The sequence below is a fragment of the Poecilia reticulata genome, linkage group LG14 (assembly GCF_000633615.1).
Source record: "Poecilia reticulata strain Guanapo linkage group LG14, Guppy_female_1.0+MT, whole genome shotgun sequence".
NCBI lineage: Eukaryota > Metazoa > Chordata > Actinopteri > Cyprinodontiformes > Poeciliidae > Poecilia > Poecilia reticulata.
In genome coordinates, this window is record NC_024344.1 from 5,424,139 (window position 1) to 5,443,352 (window position 19,214).

The window sequence follows — 19,214 nt, forward strand, 5'->3', positions numbered from 1 at the left end:
CTTTAACCCGCCCCCCTTAAATATTTTTTTTTACAAAAAAAAATCATCATAAATCCCTTTATGTTAGAGTGAAAATTAATTTCTACGAAATGACAAGTAAAAATGCGTGTTGCATGGTTGGTTTATATTCATAATGTGGGTGGTTCATAATGTGATACCGCATAATCATTCTGACAGGTTATTTCTGAACTTTTCCCACCCCGCCCGTTTAATCTCCTCCCATTCCGCTTGATGCCACTTTCCTTCCAGCTCATTCCACGGCTGACTGCTAAGGAGTGCACCCAGATTTCTCCGTACGTTTGTAAGATTTTTTTTTTAGTTTTTTAAGTTGACGAAAAGTATTTTCTCTCTTGTCAGTAGCTAGTGTCCACAGGTGGATTGACAAAAATCTTTTGATTCTGTGTGAGAACCGAAAATTGTTGAGAAACTGAAGTACGGAGCTGATTTAACTTTTGCTGTAGGTCCCTGTTGGCATGGAGATCTGTCCGAAGACTCGTACCTGCTTCAGGGTTGCTGTCGTTCTGGAAAAACCGGTTTTGTTTTTACAGAGCTCAAACCTAACCTTTTAGCTGTCAATAACTAACACCTGACTAGCTTTCTTCACGCTAGTTCCTGTAATATTGCAGTCAGGCAGCTGGAGTTACGTGCTTTTGGATAGTCTTGGCAACAGGTAAGCTGAAATTCTTAATTTCCTCTCCTTTCGTTCTTACAGTAAAACTAAAGAAAGCTGATCCCAAAGTGTACACATTGATAAATCAATGTGTACACTTCAAAAGTACAAAATCTTACCAAGTATTTTTGTCTGGTTTCTAGTGCACATATTTTAGCACACTTGAAATAAGACAAACATACAATTTCTTTTCAAAAATAAATAGGAGCTTGTTTTAAGTCAACAATTCCTCAATATTGATTCCACTGGCAGATTATTTCACTTATGGCATGACATTGTTCTGATATCAGTGAAATATCTGCCAGTGGACCTAGTACTTTTATTTTCTAAAAATATTGAGGAATTATTGACTTAAAACAAGCTATTTCTTAGAGAAAGATGTGTACGATATTTGCATTATAAACTAAACAAAAAGTACTTAAGACTCGTTTTTGCTGTCTATAATTTCAAATTAGAATAAATCTCATTGGAAATTTAATTTATTATTATTAAGGATATGGCCTCAAAACTTTGTTGGGGTTCTTTTTATTTGAATTACTGCATTAAGTAATTCAAACAAGCTTATTTTGATCTAATAAGATTATTTTAAATCACTGTGCTCTCGTTTGCGGTCTTTTTTCTGGCTCAGGAGTGATTAATAGAAGGCAACATGTACCTGGCTTGTAATCCATGTAGTGGATACATCTATGTGGTGGTTTTTTAGACGTTGACTCCAATTGTAGTTCCGGTCATATGAATCTTAACCCAAACTCCTGAGTGAGGTTTGTTTCATAGTCATTTCAAAGCTGCTTGAACACATTTTCCCTTCCACTCTTCTTTCCATTGTTGTACTTGGATACAGAACTTTGTAAACAGCCAAGTTTTTTTTTTTTTTTTTAGCAATGATCTTTAGCGGCTTACCCCGTTGAGAAGGGTGTCAATAACCAAAGTCTTAACCATGAGGCTTTAGGCTTTAACATAACATTCTGTATTTATTTTGTGTTAGTTTTCTGTCATATTTACATTTTTTAAGATCCTGAATCATTTAAATTACCAGGAGTAAACACTTAAAATATGTTTCTGCATTATATCCATAAAATATAAGTTTTACTTTTTGATATTCTATTATATTAAGATCCTTATATGTCTGTAAGTTCAGTGATACAACTTAAATGCATCCTAAAATTGCAGGTATTTTTTGTTAAGGGTTACGTATTGTCTTAGTTTCTGTTTCCCATATGCCTTCCAGCATGGCTGAGCCTGCTGAACTGCTGGTCATTAAGGATCAGTATGAGCTGGCCCAACAATCCATGAACCATGGATCAGCGGCTCAGGAAGCTGACAACAAATCAGAAGCTCTGGTGTATTACAAGAAGAGTCGTCTGCATCTTCGTCAAGGACTGGAGGTTCCTACTGGAGGGGAAAGGCATCAAGGAGAGGTCTGGGACAAGGCTAGGCAGCTTCAGCAGAAGATGAAGGAAATGTTAGGGACTATCGACATCCGTCTGTCTGATCTGGAAAAGTCCACACCAAGGGACACACACTTACTGTGCAAATTTTCTACTCCTCTTTACCCAGACTTGGTAATTAACAGTCAGCCCACCAATAGTTCTGTCCTCCATCTGTACCCCACCATACCAGATACAACCCGCAGCACAACACCAGCCCCCATCAGTTCTATTTTCCCTGCTGTCCCAAACACACACACACTCCCTGCAGCTGATCTGGAAACTGTGGCCATGGATAGCTCAACAGACCTGCCTCCAGCATACACTCCAAAGCCAATGGATGGGCACCGCAGCCTGGCTTACGATCCTGCTGGAGGCGGCCTCTGGTCAAGGGAACCACCAGATGGGAAGGAGCTGCTCTCCATCCCCTCTGGGGTGCAGCTGTTCTTTGTCGAACCAAACGGTCAGGTCAGCTCTCTCTCCTCTCCGGGCTACCTCCGTGTCATCACAACGGATAATCAGCAAAGTGATCGCAGTGCTGGAAAACCCTCTGGATTTTTACATGTAAGTAAAGAGAGGCATTCATTAGAGCCTTGCTTTGTTTGGAAGAAGGTTTGGGTGTGTGTGTCTTCAAGGTAAATGGGTGTGACGTCACACAGAATCACTTCTTCATTTTTAGAAGTTTCCCAGTATGAGTCATTATAATGTTGCGCAGCTGGAAAGCCAACTACAAAGTAACGTTTGTCTCACAGATGACAGGGAGGATGTTTTAAAGCATCTTAAAATTTATTTTTTGGATTAATTTGAATTTTACCCTCCATAATGTATTGACATTTTAAGTGTTGACAGGACCAAAATCTGTATTATATCTCTTCAATTCTAAGTTTGCATTGTTTTCTTTTTATGAACACCAAATTTTGATCAGATTGTTGAAATGTTGTTTAGGAGTAGAATTAAAACCAGTTAGCTTTTGCATTGCAAATCTCCATGATGTCCATTTCTATTTAATGGTATAACTGTTTTTAAATCTCCCTTTCAATTAATTTCCTTCAATAGAATAAATATCTGTTCTGGCATCACTACAAAGCATGCATTGTGTCTTGCTTTGTATTTCACTGCAACCCATGACTGTGCTTCCCACCAAACCAGGCTGTCCCTATATTCTGACTCTGCTTTGTTTCCCAGTCAGACAATGGTCCCATTAACAGATGACTCTGCGCTTCTGTTGTGTTGCTGGTCAGGCTCCTGTGTCCTCACAGGGGTCATTCTGACAGATCTGCACACTAGTGGCAGGTTACAACAACAAGTTCGGATAGTTTGCTTCATAGAAAATGACACATTTTGGGAGTGATGGGGGGGGGGGGAAGCACTTACTTAACTTTGGGACTGTCTCAGTGATATTTAAAAGCAAAAAAAAAAACTTTGATAGCTTGCAGAAGTAGACAAAATGGGGGAAATTAAATATGAAAAAGATCTCAACGGAAGTCCTGCATTTCCTGCTTTAGATTTAGTATAACAGATACTTCAAAACTTGATTGACAGACCTAGGTCCATGGTTACACGGTTTGAAAACAAAATATATGAACCCTTATGAAGATATAAAAATATATTTTAAACTTTAAATCATAATATGGATAAACTCTGAAATCACTTAATAGGAGTTATTATTGTTTTACAAACTACTTGTGAAAAGTGTGTTAAGTTAAAATAATTTCAGTAGAATAAAATAAAGTCTCTTCAGACGCCCTGCATAGAGCTTTGATTGTCCTGTTTTGTTCTGTCCTTGTGGTTTTCAGGTGTGTGACCGCCTGTATCCCCTGTCAGCAAACACCCCGGTGCTGCTGGCTAACTCTGGCATCTACATGTTCCCCGACTGCTTGGCAGAGTTACCCGGCTCCTATGTGGGTTTAGTGCTGTCGTCTGAACTGCCTGCTGCGGACTGTGAGATGTTTCAGGATGTTCTATCACAACTTGCTGATCTCAGGATCCAGGTAAGTCCCAACTAATTTGTGTTGAATAAAAATTTACCTTGAATTAATCCGAGTTACCGCAATATTTAATTTCCCTTTGGGATCAGTAAAATATTTTGTAAGTATTTTCAGTCTTCTTTTTGCAGATTGAGTAGTTCAGCTTCCCAAAATTATGATATTTTAAAGATGAAGAAAGTTGTTTGTGTTTTTATATAAACAACCTGATAAAGCCAGTGACATGTTTTAGGTTATACAGGTATCTTACAGAAACAATATTGTCTTAAAGCTCGCCATTAAGAATGAAGCTTTGACTTGTCTAACAGGGAACAGAAGGAGCTGAAGGAGAGGTCATAAACTTGACTGATAAAATTCCCCTGAGTCCTCCGCATGAGCAAGCAGATGAAATGGTACCAGAGGGGGAAAAGGCAACACTTCTACTTCCTGGATGGAGCGAGAAGATGGCTCAAGGAATTTTGTCTGGTGGGTTTTGCAAAAAGACTCTCAGAATGAAAACTTGAAGAACATCAGCACAGAGTTACACACCAGTTGATTACACAGTGGGTTACCACATAATCCTCCACTAGTGGTTGCTGTTTACAGTGACACCGGTCTAGTCTATACTTAACAGTATTTAGTGTTGGAAAAACAAAATGGTTTGCTTGATGTTTTGAAACTACAATAAATAAAATGATGTTTTTATCTTTATAGGAGCTACGAAATTGAGTCAGTCATTTGCAAAAGGCGCAGAGGCCACTGGGAATATCATTCAGAAAGGAGCAGCCAGGATCCGGGACCGCATCACACCAGAGGAGACCCCATCTGAGGTCAGTCCACAGGTCACCCAAGGTCTGAATGCTACCAAACAAGCCACCGGGGGCGCTGTTCGAGTCAGTAAATTCTTAGGTAAGAGCAACCAGACTGATGTTACCGATAAGGTAAAATCTATTATTCTGTCCTGATCTGTGAGTATCAGTACGTTTGTACCTAAATCTATTTCTTTGGTATCACTTTGTGCATCTACAGTGAATGGCATCAGTACAATTGCAGGACATGTGGCAGAAAAGGTGACACCGCATGTGAAGAAGCACGGTGCTAAGCTGGTCCCAGAGTCTCTGAAAAAAAGTCAGGATGGCCAGGCTTCCAACTTCGATGGAGCCAAGTTTGTAGCAGCCAGCAGCATACAAGGTATTTACTAAGTTTTAGAAGACGAGCGTAAGGATACACAAACCCATTCAATAAATTAGAATATCCCATTTAAAAAATGGGAAAAGCCCATTTATTCCAGGAAATGTATCACTAACTGAAACGTATGATGAATTACACACAGATAGAAGTTTGAAAGCATTTATTTCTGTTAATTGAATGACTGAAAATGATGATTTTCCACTTGTGGGCAATGAAAACATGACATTTAAAATTGGAACATTATATAATATCATTAAAAAACATATTTAATTCAGAATTGTGGGCCTTAATGAAATGATTACATAACACCTGATTAAAGGTGGTTATTTACAAAAGATACATTTAATCCAACAAATGGGCCTCATCTGAACGCATATTCTAATTTAATGAATATGAGTGTACAGAGGGTGGTAAATTTGGACCCATGGGATGGTTTGATATGGCTAGTGTACATTTTTAAAATGTCTTTTCAAATTAGGTTTAAGTACAGTTTGGGGAAGTCTAGAGACTGGAGCAAAACACGTCTGCAAAAGTGTTGCAACTGAAACTGTCACAACAGTAAAGTACAAGTGAGTTGACCTCTTGACTCGACACCTCTTGTCTTTATATCTTTCTTTTTTCTATGTGATTGCTTGTTTAAACTAGGGATGTCTTAGTCAAGATACGTTTGTTATATCTGACATAATCTGTCTTTGTCATGAATAGAAAACTGACAACACGATTCTCAGATTCTTCATACAATCAATGGGTTGTACATTTGTAAAAACTAGCATTAAAGTATAGAAAACATTACCACCTCATTCACCAGCCACCTTTCAGGCACTGCACTGACAGTGTGTCAGATATTGTGTTTTTTCATGACTTTTCTGCCATTCTCCTTTTCCTTCTGGTTTCCTTGTGAACTGACCCTTTTTCACTGTTGTTTCTTTTCAGATTTAGGGGTTTAGAGAATCTTTTAAACATGTCTGGGAAGATGTGACTTCACTGGGAAGTAAAGGTCAAATTAACAACTGATCTTAGTCTTGTGCTTCTACTAACCCAACCAATAACCTTACACAACCTGGTGCAGCACACACTAAATTGGTATTTTTCAAACTAATTTGCTCACTTAAAGAATGCTTTTCAGAGGTCTTTTTTTGCATTAGGCTTGCATTTTATATCCACCATATGCCGAAAGATGCAAGCTGATGCATCTAACAGCATGTTCTTCAATTCAAATAGTTATGAATAGGTACAGTTCTTATGTATTATAATCATTATGCCTTAAAAACAGAAATCTACACTTGTTAAAACATTGCATACATGAACTGGACATAAAGACTTTTGAAGCTGCATACTTTGGTGAACAGATAAACCAAGCCTCTCTTCTAGACTGATTGTTTTTTGCTGTAAGCTACATGCCAGATTAAGTGATGTCATGACATATAACACTTTTTAACATGCAAAAATATGCTAGAGTTGGCGTGTTTTTCCTTAAAGTAATGTTTTGGTGCTCCTACAACCTCAACTCTGTTGTCATTTATTTTCTTCTACCACACTCTTATTCTCTAACGCCTCCAAATTATTTATGATGAAGGTACGGCAATGATGCGGGCCAAGCCACAGATACAGCTCTCCGTTCAGTGGGCAACATTGGTCTGACTGCACATAATTTTGACAATCTGGGTCTCAAAGCCTTCCTGAAGACAACTGGCAAGCAGACGGCCAAGGCCATGGTTAAAGAATCTGACGATGAGGAAACCGAAGAGAGTACGATGCAAAATGACAAACATCTCACACAAGCTGAGAAGGGGGTGGAGATGAAAGAAGAGGCACCAGAAAAGACAAAGGATGTGAATAAGGAACAAGACGGAAAGAAGAAAGAATAAATTTCTACTAGACCTAGTGCTTTGTTGTCATACAGTATAAATTAATGGTGTATTTAAATGAATATATTAAAATATTATAATAACCTCGATTTTAAGTGTTGCTTGAATTGGGTTATACATTTTTATTAAAAGGTGAGACTGTGGCTGAGTGGATAGAGTATATCATGGGCTTGTTTTCAGCTTCCTCCGGTCACATGTCGATGTACCCGGAGGCAAGGCACTTCACCTCAAGCTGCCTACCAATCTTTGTATTTGTGTATGAATGTTTGTGAATCTGCTTTGAGTGGTCATGATTTTTAAAAGTGCTATTGAAGTTTGGCCCATTTTCTGTTTTGTCAGACAAACCTTTTCTCTAAACAGCTTTGGTTGATTCAGTGGTATATTAAATTTTATTTCTAATCGAAAATAGAAATAGATTAGTTAATTGTCTAATCAGACAATTAACTCAAAGAGCCGTTATTAAACATACTTGCCAGATTTATTCTGTTTTTGTCATAATTAAATGTTTGAGATCAAATCAATTCTTTAAGTCAAAGACAACCCAAGTTGAAATAACATTGATAAAACCAAAAATAATCAGGTTAAAGTAAAAAGAAATACATGTCCTAATTTACATAAATTCATGAGAATCTGGAAAACAAAGTCAAAAGCCATTTCTAAAATTTCATGTTACAGAGGTTATTCCAGACCTCGCCTCTGATCGAGAAATCGATCAGAGGCGCCGTGAAAATGATCGGAACTGGCCTCTCTGGCTGCAGTACGCACTCCCGACACAGGGGGGACACATGTTCACAAGGGAACAGTATTTTGCAGAAAACCGGAAATGTTGGTTTCCATGGATACCATGAACTACAAACTTGCCTGCAGTAAATTTTCGGAAAAATGGCTAAAGCGAACGACAACCGTAAGTATGACTTGGCACGGCTGCAAGTAGAAATCGAAGAAGAAAGAGAGCTGAAGTGAGTGTCCCCGTCCTTGAGAAAATAAAGCTTCTCAGACGGAAAACGTTAAGGCTTCAATCTTTGGTTGCAGAGAGATGCTCATAGGATCTGTGTGCGACCTGCGATGTACTGTGGCAGAACTGCAAGAAAGACTACGTAGTGTTGACGGGGAAGGTAAAAACTTCGTCTCAGTAAATTATTTGTACGTTGAGTTAAAATATTTCAAGCATTTATTTCCTGTAATTTTTGTATAATATTTTGAAACTCGTGCATGTCGCACCCTAATCAGACAATTAACTCAAAACACCTGCAAAGGTTCCCTGAGCAGTAAACTGCACAAACATGGGCATCAGATTGTCTTTGACATCCACTACAAGGAGGACAAGACACAAAAGATCATTTCTAAAAAAAAGTTGGTTGCTCACAGATTGCGGTTTTCATAGAAAGTTGAGCAGAAGGAAAATGTGTGTTATCCCAGTAGCAGAGATAGTCTTGAAAGGATTATTAAGCAAAATCCATTAAACAATTTGGGGGAGCTTCACAAAGAGTGCACTGAGGCAAGAGTAAATGAAGATCTACATTTGATGTAAAAATCCTTGTGTCAAATTACTCCGGCTCTGGTTCAAAGTCCTCTTTGTAGATGAATGTAAAGTTTGCATTTAATTTGAAAATTGGTGCCCCAGAGTCTTGATGAAGAGTGGAGAGACAATCTTGACAAGACTGATTGATGGACTCAATATCAACTATTGAGTCCATAGAAATGAACATCCATTTATAAACTTGTCATTTCCGTTTAAATTGTTCCTCTTTTTAATTAACCCAGACTCAATGGTGAGTTTTCATTATCTATAAGCAGTGATAATCAGAATCAATACACATGAAGGCTTGAAATATTTCTCTCTACATAATGAATCTACTTTCTTAAAAGGAGGACAAACTTATTGAACTTTTTCCCAGTATTCCAATTTTTTCAGAGGTAACTATGTGGAAATGTAAGCTTTCTCTCGTGACTTGTCTGTTTTTGTTGGCTATCATCAGGTAATGAGTGGAAGACGAGGTTTGAGACACAAGTAGAACTAAATGGACAGCTGGAGAGACAGATTTCACACATTCAGCAGAGGCTGGAGAGCATCAAAGGAAACCCCGTCGGTGAGGCTTCAGTTTCTTTTAATATTACGACCCTACTGGTATTTCACTGCATGTTTTGAAACTACTTACTTTTAAGGGAATTCATGATTAGAACAGACATAATAAAATCTTTCAACTGGATTATGCAGTTACACATATGCAACCATCTTCTTTAGTAATGACCATCGACCACCCTCTTTTTAGAAGATAGTCGAGCCTTTGTAACAAATGGTTCACTTTCTTAAATGAGTGACACAAATATTGAGATGTTACTGCGTGCCCTATATTCAAGTAAACCCCTCTATGTGTGTGCATGTGTAAAAAGTAATTTTTTGCTGTTATTTGCCCACCTGCATTTACAAGTTTACATTGTGATCACAACAACAAACTCACACTTGCCCTTTTTTCCCCAGATCGATTGGCTTTTATCCGATTATATGAAGACATGGGACTGGTGAGTTGACTTTTGTTTCATTTATTGGCCTTAAATTTTTGCATAGATTTTATTATTATTTTCTAAAACCTATGGTCATTCTGTCCACAGAAAGTATGCAAAGAACCACACACACCAGCAGAGAGCGCTAGAGACAGAGAATGAATTTATACAAAACAGCAAGTGTTGTGATGTCAGCTGCTTTCCTTCCTCTGATACAGGCTGCAAAAACCAGAGTTTAATCACAGCTCTGTAATCACGGGATTAACAACCATGGGAGAGTAATGCAGTCTAATTACAATGCTTCAACACACACATACACACCAATACATGTGACACTGAAAGGTTGCACAATAAAGCTTAACCACCCTGGTGCCTGTGAGCCTAAAGGCATAAACTAACAGATGCTCATTAGCGTGTCCAAGAAGTGACTACAAACAGTAGATATTAGCATAGACTGAACAACGGAGATGAATTTGGATTATCATTACAAATTGTGACTGAATAATTTATGAGTCTCATCCATTTTTGTACTTTTGTTGTCAACATGAACTATTTGCACATTTGTTTGAACGTCCTGTATTCCACCGGGTAATTAGTCTTCGCCAGAATGACACAAGAGTAATTTCAACTCTTCCTCACAGGAAATGCTTAAAGAACACCTAACAGTCCTGACTGAGGAGAAAACTGACCTCCATAATCAGCTGAAGAACTGCCATCTTCAAATGGAACAGGAGGGAAAGGTCTGGGCCCCATTGTTCATGTAGACAACGAGGGGTTTTAAAAGGTTTATAGGCATCAGAGTGTCTGTTGGTTTACTTTTGTCATTGTGTGTTAGAAACGAAGCTTTAGGGTTTTTATTCCCCACAAAGTAGTGATTTCAGATACAAAAAAAATCCTAATTGGTAACAAATTTATTTCTTTGTTTATTGTTCTACTAAAATAACTGGAAGGTATCGGTTAAATACAGGCTTAGCACTCAGCATTTGTGACCAGTAATCCCTAATCTGTTGCCCATTACCACTGACACAGTAAGGGTTGTACCCATGAAGTGACTGCATGGTTTTCTATTTCTTTCACTTCTCAGGCATTCCATAAAACCAATGATGAAAGGCGGGCATATCTTACAGAAATAGCTATGGTGAGCATTTAAAAATAACATTTCCCTTCTTGGCTGTTTCTGCAAGGAAGGTCAGAAGTTTACATGCAGTCACCATGTTTTATGTATTTATCGCCTGCAGTTGTCTTCTGTCCGTGAGCCGCAGAGACGGCAGTATGCCAACCAGCGACAGAGGGCAGCAGAGAGCAAACAGATCAGGTTTGTAACATCCCACATCTGATCAACAAAATCTTAATGTTTACTAGTGGCAGTTTTGAATTCAGGTAATTTTGTGACAGTGGATTATTTAATGGGGAGATATTATGTATTTTCCACGTACCTAGTATTTCACAACAAAATCAAGTAAGTATGTTATAATCAGTTGTACCATCAGTGGGCACCCTGTAGGAGATTGAAGGATTTCTAAAACATGCGTGACAGAATCAAAGCAACTCTCCAGGTATGTTTTTGATGAGGGAATAAAATTATAACATATACGTCTAAAAGAAAAAAAATTTACGTAATACCCACCACCTTTAATACAAATGAATATGCATTAAAAAACAATATCTTCTCTAAAATCAGTGTTAACTGATTTCAGACAATCTTTACATTTTTTTCTAGTTTTACTTTAAAATAATTTTAATTTACTTCACAGTCAAAATGTAGGAATCACAATTTAGATGAATAAATAATTAAGAGAGTAACATAATTTTGTTTTTTAATTATTTCCTGCAATTTTGCTTTTTAGGGATAATTTATCCCGACAGGTGTTCATTCACATGGCATTACTTTTTTATTTTTGTTTTGGACACACAGAGGAAAAGGCGTCTGTAGGAAAGCACAAGCTGGTTCTAACAAAGGAACGGAGGAGGGATTAACAGAACGTCTGAATGAAGGCGGAGGAGGAGGTGGTGATTCAACAACAGAGAGAGGAATGAAGAAGAAATCCCAAAGGGAAAGCAGGTTACCCACTCTGAAGCATCGGGGAAAACATAATCCTTAACCAAAATCTGTTCCCATGGATATTTGCAGGGTTCTTTTATTGGGGGTGATTATCCTTGTACATTTCTGTCCGTTTTTTTGTTTAGGCTTTTATTTATTTTCTCGAAGTTTGATTGTATAATGATTTAAATACTTATTCAAATGTACTTATATAGAGGTATGAACCATCAGAAATCAGACTTTTCTTGCACAAACAGGCAGATATTTCACTCTTTTACCAAGACATTTGCAAAAGTCTTACATCGTGACTTAAGAATGAGCTTATTCTGCTACTTCAAAACTCTACTGAGTTTTGAAGTAGCAAAACTTCAAAACTCACTGACTAGTTGCCTGACTAGTTGCCTGGTGTCTTGGAACTAAATGTTTCTGAAAACTTCAATGACAGAGTTTGCATCGGGACATTCAAGTTGAGGACGATGACCGTCTCTACTTTGGGTCACCTGCTCTGCCACTGAGTCATGAAGGACCCAAAACTAAGCTTTTACTTTAATTTCTTCTAATTCATGCACCTGAAACCCTGTTCACTAAACACGATTAGTGTTTGCTCTGTTACCAGCTCGGTTCTAAATCCAGAAACCAGGATGTTTGTAGTGAGCTTTCAGGATAGAAAGGACTACAGTGACTACAGCCATCTTCTATTCAAGACAATAAAAGAAGAGCTCATGCAACCAGAGCAAAAACAAATTTGTTCAGAGAAAATAAACAACCTTTTCTGATGTAAAGTAAGGCTCTACCTATTAGTTTATGGTGATTCTGGTGCTGGAAGTTAATGGAATTAAGGATTCCTTCTTTTAATTCTCTTTTCTTTTTTCTCTCAACATTTCCCTTCAGTTAATTGACGTAAAATAAATCTAAATTACATCAGGAAACCCTGCTTTTAAATTTTATAGACTTTTGATACAGTTAGATCTCCATTCAGCTAATAATACTTTGACCCTTCATTCTCGGGTCCCTTTGAAATGTTTAAGTAGTTCCATGTTTTTGTTGCTTTTACTTAACTCATTAAAATACTCTAATGCTATTTCAAATTACATCTTTTGTTTTTAATATTGTTTCCAAACTGACAATTCTGATCAGTTTTTGTAGAATTGTCAATATTCAAATTCTCAGAATAAACACATTTTAGACTAACGTATTTCATTCCTCTTTAAAGTATTCCATAAGATGACGATTTATGATGTCAGTGATTAATGATATATTAAGCACTTTGATCTGCCTTGCTGCTGAAATGTGCTAGGCAAATAAACTTGATTGATCGATATATTTGAGACAGTTAAAATAAAAATAAAAGTGCTGATGCATAATAAATATTATCAAATGCACTTATGAAGTAAAATGTTGCAATATTTTTGTAGTATTTGTATGCATAAATATATTTTGAATCTGATCTAATTTGATTCTCTTACACGCAGAAAACCTGGTGAAATGTGAGTATAAGGTTTGAAACTGGTGAATTGAGCTGATATGTGTTGGGAGCCTGCTGAGTTTGACATTTCTTTTACAATACTTTTTTTAAACGCCACCTACGACACACATTACGTAAGCAGAACCGTATCCACCAATCACTCTGTGTAGTTGAGACACAGAGCAAGCAGTCGCCCCCATCCTACCCACTGACCATCTTTATATGTGTGGGTGTTGAGACAAAAAGCAACTATCCCTGTGAGATGAAGTAGTGTTCTGTAAAACTGCCAGAAGCGTTTTCACAACTTTGTGTTTGAGAAGAAGTGTGAGGGATCATTTCAATTTTCGCATTGAAATAAAACAGTGATGCAGCAAAGGGCTAAATCAACTCAGAATTATTGTATTTTGTTCTTCAAAAATGTATTTATTTGTTAAACATTTTGATGTTTATTTTTAGCCAGAGATGTCGGATCTGAATATTGAGTTATGACAGATCATTTTTACATTTGCTATGTTTTGACATTCCGTTCCAGATCCATGTTGATTTTAGGAGTGGAAATGATAAACTTGTATAGCGCTTTATCAAATCCAGAAGACCCCACAGCACTTCACACTACATTTTAGTCTTTCATCCATTCACACACCGATGATGGCAAGCTACTAGACAGTAGCCACAGCTGCCCTGGGGCACCACCAGCACTCAAGGTGGGTGAAGAGTCTTGCCTAAGGACAGGCTGGGATTGGAACCGGCATGTTGTCATTTTTGGGATTTGTTTTGTGTAATTCCTAAATAAGAACTAGTCACTGTACATTTGTTAAAAGCAACCCTAAGTGATGTCACAAACCCAACACTGAAAACCATTTCATTAACTGAGCTCCATCTTTTGCCTTCATTTTAAGTCAGTGTGCCCCATGCTGTGTGCGTCCTGCTTCTTCAGGATTAATTTAGACAGGAGCACCTTGTCGGGTCTTAGTTTGTGACGCACACTGTGTCCCTGTGAGTTTGTCCCCAAAAAGAGAAGACTGTACACGGTCTGTCACGGTCACACCAACAAATACATTTACGCACAACTCGAGGGGGGAAGGAAAGAGTCCCTATCAAAGAATTCCCAGGAGGTATAACTCAATCACACTACTTAAATATCTTGATTGATTTATTTATCTTATAAATATGAAGATGTATAATGTAAGACTGGCTGCATCGTTTAGCCTTGTGGCACAGGTCTAGTGCAGCACACATACAGCATAGCGGTGTGACAGCACGGTTTATCAGGATGTTCGTCAGAATCCAGTGAATGAGCGAATCTCTGGAGGTTTTCATGTAGGTCAGTTGCTTCCATCTTTTCCTACTGAATGAGACTTCTCCTGCTATGTCAGGAAAAGATTAGATATGTCCTCTACATCGCTCAGCTCTGAGCTTTTTCCAAAAATGTTCGTGTTACAGCAGTAACATGCTGTCGCGTCCAATCATTTCATATGGGAAATGAATCGCATATAACCAACAGTATCTGGATTTGCACATCTACACAGTAAATACGTAAAATATAGAATAACATTGAGCATTTAACAACAATTTTCTGTCTATTGTTAGAAAACAATAGAAAACAATAAACAATGGATATATATTGTTCAATAACAGACTAAATTCTAGCAACATTAGCAACTTTTTTTCTAACCTAACTGAATATTTTGATCAGCATTTTACTGAAGATGTTGGTTTAATTGACTGTCATTCTTCTAGTCCATCAGAGGACTGATGTGTTTGTGAAATAAATTAATATGAATTCTTAAAAATCTTTCAGTGAGTTTGAATAAAATAAGTCTACAGAAAGAGTGAGCCAGCAATGTAAAACATAAAAAATAAAATCATTGCCAGTTATGCCAAATTCTTGATGGCAGTTGTTGCTGTCAAGGATGGCGCAAGTTATTTAATTATTTTTTCCCCCACAAATTATTAGGTTGGATTTTAAAACAATTACTCACTTTATGAATGAGATCTTCTGTTGAAAACTGTATTTTGTAATTTATTTAATACAGAACAATTTATTTGTTTAATTGAACACAGTTTCTTGTCAGGGTATGCTTTTGACTGAAAGTAAGTGACTCCCCCCAACGTCCCCGGGGATGGCTGGCTGGCTGGCGAGGGGGACACGATCAGTTGCATCCCCTTCCACGAGTGTGTAGTGTGAGTTCGCATGGAAATGAGGGGGCGCGGGCGCCGAATGGAAATCACGACTGAGTGACGTGAAGATGTGGGAGTGGGGAGGAGAGAAAGAGAAAGAGAGAGGGGGTGGCTGGAGGAGAGAATGGGAGGGTAAGCAGCTGCTACCCAGTCAATTTTCAAACCAGTCACTGCCTCTTGATTATACACACGTTTTGTGTTGCCCGGCGGAGCATATCAACCGGACAACAAAGGACACTGCCACCATCCTAACTGCGACAAGCCCGCTGAACTCCAGCGTTTTCTTTTCGCATCTGCCTGGAAGTAGCGCATCAGCTCAGACTGGAGGTCACAGTGACAGAAGCGTTAATTGCTCGCGTTGGTAAGTCTGTCAGTGCGCAAAAAGTGATTGGTCATTTCTCTAAATTGACTTTTCCATACTTTGCTCCAAGTTGTGTAATCGTGACGTAAACATGCTGCTAGTGTGCATGATGTTGTGGGTAATGTGATTTAGGAGATGGATGAGGCTGATGTTTGTCCTGCTGAGCGCGCAGCTTCTGAGTATTTATTAATATTAATAAGTTAAATCGATTCGTGACTGTCGCTCTTCATCCAACTCAGACGCACCCTCAGACCCACGGGGATGGACGTCATGAAGCACCCTGTCCACTCCCTGCTTAACAGCACTTAATCCGTCATTAGTGGGTTATTTTGAGACAGCGCACCGGCGGCAGACACCGGCTGGCTGCTCAGTTCGCCTCTTCTGGCTTTATTTCGCACCTTTGTTGTTTGTTTTTATTTCCCCGATTTCCTCTGCAGTGAAAAGTTTCCATCACAGCCCTCTTCCCTCTCCCCCCTTTTTTTTTTGTTCCCCCCAGACAGTACAGCCGTACTCGTCAGCTTAGGCAGCGAAATGGAGCTGGAGCATTTCGACGATCGGGACAAAGGTCAGAGGCACGGCCGGTCCAACGCTAAGATGAACGGGGTGCCTAGCCCCACGCACAGCGCCCACTGCAGCCTGTACCGGACCAGGACCCTGAAGACTCTGAGTGCCGAGAAGAGGGCCAAGAAAGTTCGCTTCTACCGCAACGGGGACCGCTACTTCAACGGGATTGTGTACGCCATCTCCTCAGATAGGTTCCGGACCTTTGACGCGCTGCTGGCCGACCTGACCCGCTCTTTGTCCGACAACGTCAACTTGCCTCAGGGGGTCCGAACTATCTACACCCTGGACGGCAAGAAGATCGCTAGTATTGATCAGCTGGTAGAAGGTAATAACAGGGGCGGAGATATAAGGGGGGCAGGGGGGGCGGCTGCCTCCCCCGAACCTGGCCGGATAGGGGCCCGGGTCTGGAGGGAGGGAGGAATGGTTTCAATGGTTTCAAGTCGCTTAAATGTCTGATTATAGACGGAAAAAGTGCGCCATCACCTGTTGAGAAAGGTGTATTTAATGTTAAAGTCAACAGTTTCAGTTTCGTCTCCCACCCCCCAGCCGCTGATGCACATGCATCAGCAGCTGGTGCCCGGTGATTGGCCCGCCCCCCGGCCCGACACTGACTTGTTCCGCTAGTGGGTAATGATGTTTTATTGCACTTTCAGAGCCGGCACAAGATTTAATAGGGCTCCCTAAACATAACAATCATCTCAGTTATTTGAGCTTGGAAAGTGTCCAGTCAACATGGACTCTTCAGGATAAAGTGTTCTAGAATGTCAAAGTTCAGATGTTTCTTTTCTGATTGTGGTTGCCATTTTCAGTGGACAACATTTCATTTAATTTGAACGGGGAAGGAGGGACGGACCTTTTAGTGCTTACATTATCTACAGAGAATATTATGTTAATTAATGAAACTCATAGCAGATAGTGCATTACATCTGACACTAGCTTAAAAATATTCCTCTAAATTGTTAATCGCTATCATTAATAATGACTTTAATTACATGTATCGAACCGTAAAACTGTTTTAGGTATAATTTATTTATTTAAATTAATAATTGAATAATAATTTTCTAAATTGTCATTTTAATTTATATAACATCATAAAAAAAGTCAAATTCCTATTAATTTGCTATGTGAAAAACAATATAGAGAACTTAAAGTTGCCTAATTCTTCATAAACTTGAATACAAATTACAAAAACAACAGCACAAAAAACTTCTGAGCTCAAAAATGTGTGAGAATTCAGCAGCTCTTTTTCCAGGGCCTCAAGTTGTGGCTGAGTTTGTGTATGAGTCAGGATGGCTCTGCATCTGTTTGGGAGTCAGTTTTACACTAAATAATCTAAAACATCTCTCATTCTTTCGTAAGGAGGAAACTCTTCATGACAGTGAGCCTCCGAGAAATCTGAGCTTGTCCAGCTCCCTTTCCTGATAAACTTTACATGAGGCTAACGTAACGGGGACATTCACTTAGACACAGGCTTGAATGGGAATTTCACAGTATAAAAACCTGAGTAAAAATGCCGCTGTTTCACTGTATTGGAGCTATTACATAAAATAAAGAAGATCTTGTTATTTGGCCTATTTCTTATTATCTTTGATGCATTGGCTAAAATACTGACAGTGATTAAATTTACTGGCTTATTGCAATATTAAACCATTTTGCTATTCTGCACACTACTTGGTCATTCTTTATTAAAAATTTAGGATTTACCCAATGGTTATAAATTAGGCTTTTTTTGTGGGCTGTGCTTCATAAAAAATCTGTTAAAACCAAAGTGTGTCATGCATTTGATGCCCATATGTCCAAACAGATGTACCCTTTGTTTCAAGTCAGATTATTTTTCTCGGGATCATTTCAGGATAATTTCTCTCTCATGGCTGTCAGTGCTAAAATGTCAGGAGAAGTGAAATAAGAAGATCAGTTGTTGAAATTAAACTCACTTTTTCATGTTTCGTCTTTTTCCAAATGTTTGTCTCTTTAACAGGTGAAAGCTACGTCTGCAGCTCCATTGAGGCCTACAAAAAGCTGGATTACACAAAAAACGTAAACCCCAACTGGTCAGTGAATGTCAAGGCCTCGTCCTCTTCATCCCGTGGGCCTCCGTCCCTGAGCTGTGCCAAAGCTTGTGCCTCAGACGGCCGCGAAGGCAAGGACTTCATCCGTCCAAAGCTAGTAACGGTGGTTCGAAGTGGAGTTAAGCCCCGCAAAGCCGTGAGGATCTTGCTGAATAAGAAAACGGCACACTCCTATGAGCAGGTTCTAACCGATATCACTGATGCCATCAAGCTCGACTCTGGGGTGGTGAAGAAAATCTACACGTTGGAGGGCAAACTGGTGAGTTTGCAGTATTTAAAGATTAATACACTTGCCCTAATATTCCTTGTGCCTTGCACCCAGGAGACATTTGTCTTTAAGCATCTCATGGTAATACATATTATTTAGTGAGATATATCATCTAGAGATAACAATGAACTTTTACTTTATTGTCCCTTGGAGGAATTGTTTTTCACATGTGTTTAACAGAGAAGGCAGTACAACTAGAAGTTCTTTGAGTAAATGGATGAAGTCCTGTTCTAGTGAAATTGTGGGAAACGCTTGTGTTGGTGAGTTTTGTCTAGTTTACAATAAAAACTTTGTTGACAAAACAGCTTGTTAGTTTTTGCTGGTTGTCGGGCTGATGATGTCATGTGTGTAGAGAGTGTTTTATAATGGACCAAGCACACAGCCCTGTGGTGCTCCAATGTTAATGGTCAGAGCAGGAGATGTGGTTGAATCCAATTGTACTTCTTATAGTTAGTTCCTCCCTACCCTAGTTGCCCATTGTAATTTGTGTACGAGCTTTTCTGATATGAAGCACAAGTATAAAATAGTAGCATGGTAGTCCATGACAGAGTTACTGTGTTTACTTAGTTTTATTGTGTTAGAACGGAAAACATTTTCTGTTTGCAGCAGCATTAGCTCTAAGTGTTTGACAAACAGTTCA

The 19,214-nt window shown here is 38.8% G+C and overlaps 3 protein-coding genes across 10 annotated transcripts in view; all 3 read left to right on the plus strand.

Annotated features, from left to right (window-relative positions):
- The first annotated feature begins 231 nt into the window (after nucleotides 1-231).
- Nucleotides 232-7,209, plus strand: sparta (spartin a). 5 transcript variants are annotated; one of them, XM_008427302.2, is made up of 9 exons: nucleotides 232-301; nucleotides 462-670; nucleotides 1,899-2,661; nucleotides 3,894-4,088; nucleotides 4,391-4,547; nucleotides 4,776-4,970; nucleotides 5,091-5,252; nucleotides 5,731-5,821; nucleotides 6,829-7,209. In XM_008427302.2, exons 3-9 carry the CDS (start codon nucleotides 1,900-1,902, stop codon nucleotides 7,118-7,120), a joined length of 1,854 nt encoding a protein of 617 aa, XP_008425524.1. In that variant the 5' UTR covers nucleotides 232-301; nucleotides 462-670; nucleotide 1,899; the 3' UTR covers nucleotides 7,121-7,209. The 5 variants fall into 5 exon arrangements, with proteins under 5 accessions (XP_008425524.1, XP_008425525.1, XP_008425527.1 ...); XM_008427303.2 differs by having other exon boundaries at nucleotides 249-293; XM_008427305.1 differs by lacking the exon at nucleotides 232-301 and adding an exon at nucleotides 6,186-6,249 and having other exon boundaries at nucleotides 308-670; nucleotides 6,829-6,914.
- Nucleotides 7,210-7,915: 706 nt separating this feature from the next.
- ccdc169 (coiled-coil domain containing 169) lies at nucleotides 7,916-13,506 on the plus strand. Of its 2 annotated transcripts, XM_017308613.1 has the most exons (9): nucleotides 7,916-8,079; nucleotides 8,153-8,235; nucleotides 9,100-9,210; nucleotides 9,603-9,643; nucleotides 9,734-9,736; nucleotides 10,267-10,365; nucleotides 10,710-10,763; nucleotides 10,864-10,940; nucleotides 11,541-13,506. In XM_017308613.1, exons 1-9 carry the CDS (start codon nucleotides 8,003-8,005, stop codon nucleotides 11,725-11,727), a joined length of 732 nt encoding a protein of 243 aa, XP_017164102.1. In that variant the 5' UTR covers nucleotides 7,916-8,002; the 3' UTR covers nucleotides 11,728-13,506. The 2 variants fall into 2 exon arrangements, with proteins under 2 accessions (XP_017164102.1, XP_008425518.1); XM_008427296.2 differs by lacking the exon at nucleotides 9,734-9,736 and having other exon boundaries at nucleotides 7,917-8,079.
- A 1,896-nt stretch (nucleotides 13,507-15,402) lies between these two features.
- dclk1a (doublecortin-like kinase 1a) overlaps nucleotides 15,403-19,214 on the plus strand; it is a 47,130-nt gene continuing 43,318 nt past the window's right edge. Inside the window, exons 1-3 of one of the 3 annotated variants that reach the window (XM_008427297.2) lie at nucleotides 15,403-15,673; nucleotides 16,170-16,562; nucleotides 18,216-18,565. In XM_008427297.2, coding sequence (XP_008425519.1) covers nucleotides 16,205-16,562; nucleotides 18,216-18,565 — 708 coding nt within the window. In that variant the 5' untranslated portion in view covers nucleotides 15,403-15,673; nucleotides 16,170-16,204. The remainder of the gene's footprint in view (nucleotides 15,674-16,169; nucleotides 16,563-18,215; nucleotides 18,566-19,214) is intronic. The other 2 variants (XM_008427299.2, XM_008427300.2) reach the window with 2 other exon arrangements.

Excerpts from the sequence above, each read along its gene's own strand:
- sparta (XM_008427302.2), top strand. The coding sequence starts at position 1,900 with ATGGCTGAGCCTGCTGAACTGCTGGTCATTAAGGATCAGTATGAGCTG. Across the intron at positions 4,971-5,090 it reads TCGAGTCAGTAAATTCTTAG|TGAATGGCATCAGTACAATT; the intron begins GTAAGAGCAACC and ends GTGCATCTACAG. Across the intron at positions 5,822-6,828 it reads GTCACAACAGTAAAGTACAA|GTACGGCAATGATGCGGGCC; the intron begins GTGAGTTGACCT and ends TTTATGATGAAG.
- ccdc169 (XM_017308613.1), top strand. The coding sequence starts at position 8,003 with ATGGCTAAAGCGAACGACAACCGTAAGTATGACTTGGCACGGCTGCAA. Across the intron at positions 8,080-8,152 it reads GAAGAAGAAAGAGAGCTGAA|AGAGATGCTCATAGGATCTG; the intron begins GTGAGTGTCCCC and ends CTTTGGTTGCAG. Across the intron at positions 10,764-10,863 it reads ATCTTACAGAAATAGCTATG|TTGTCTTCTGTCCGTGAGCC; the intron begins GTGAGCATTTAA and ends TATCGCCTGCAG.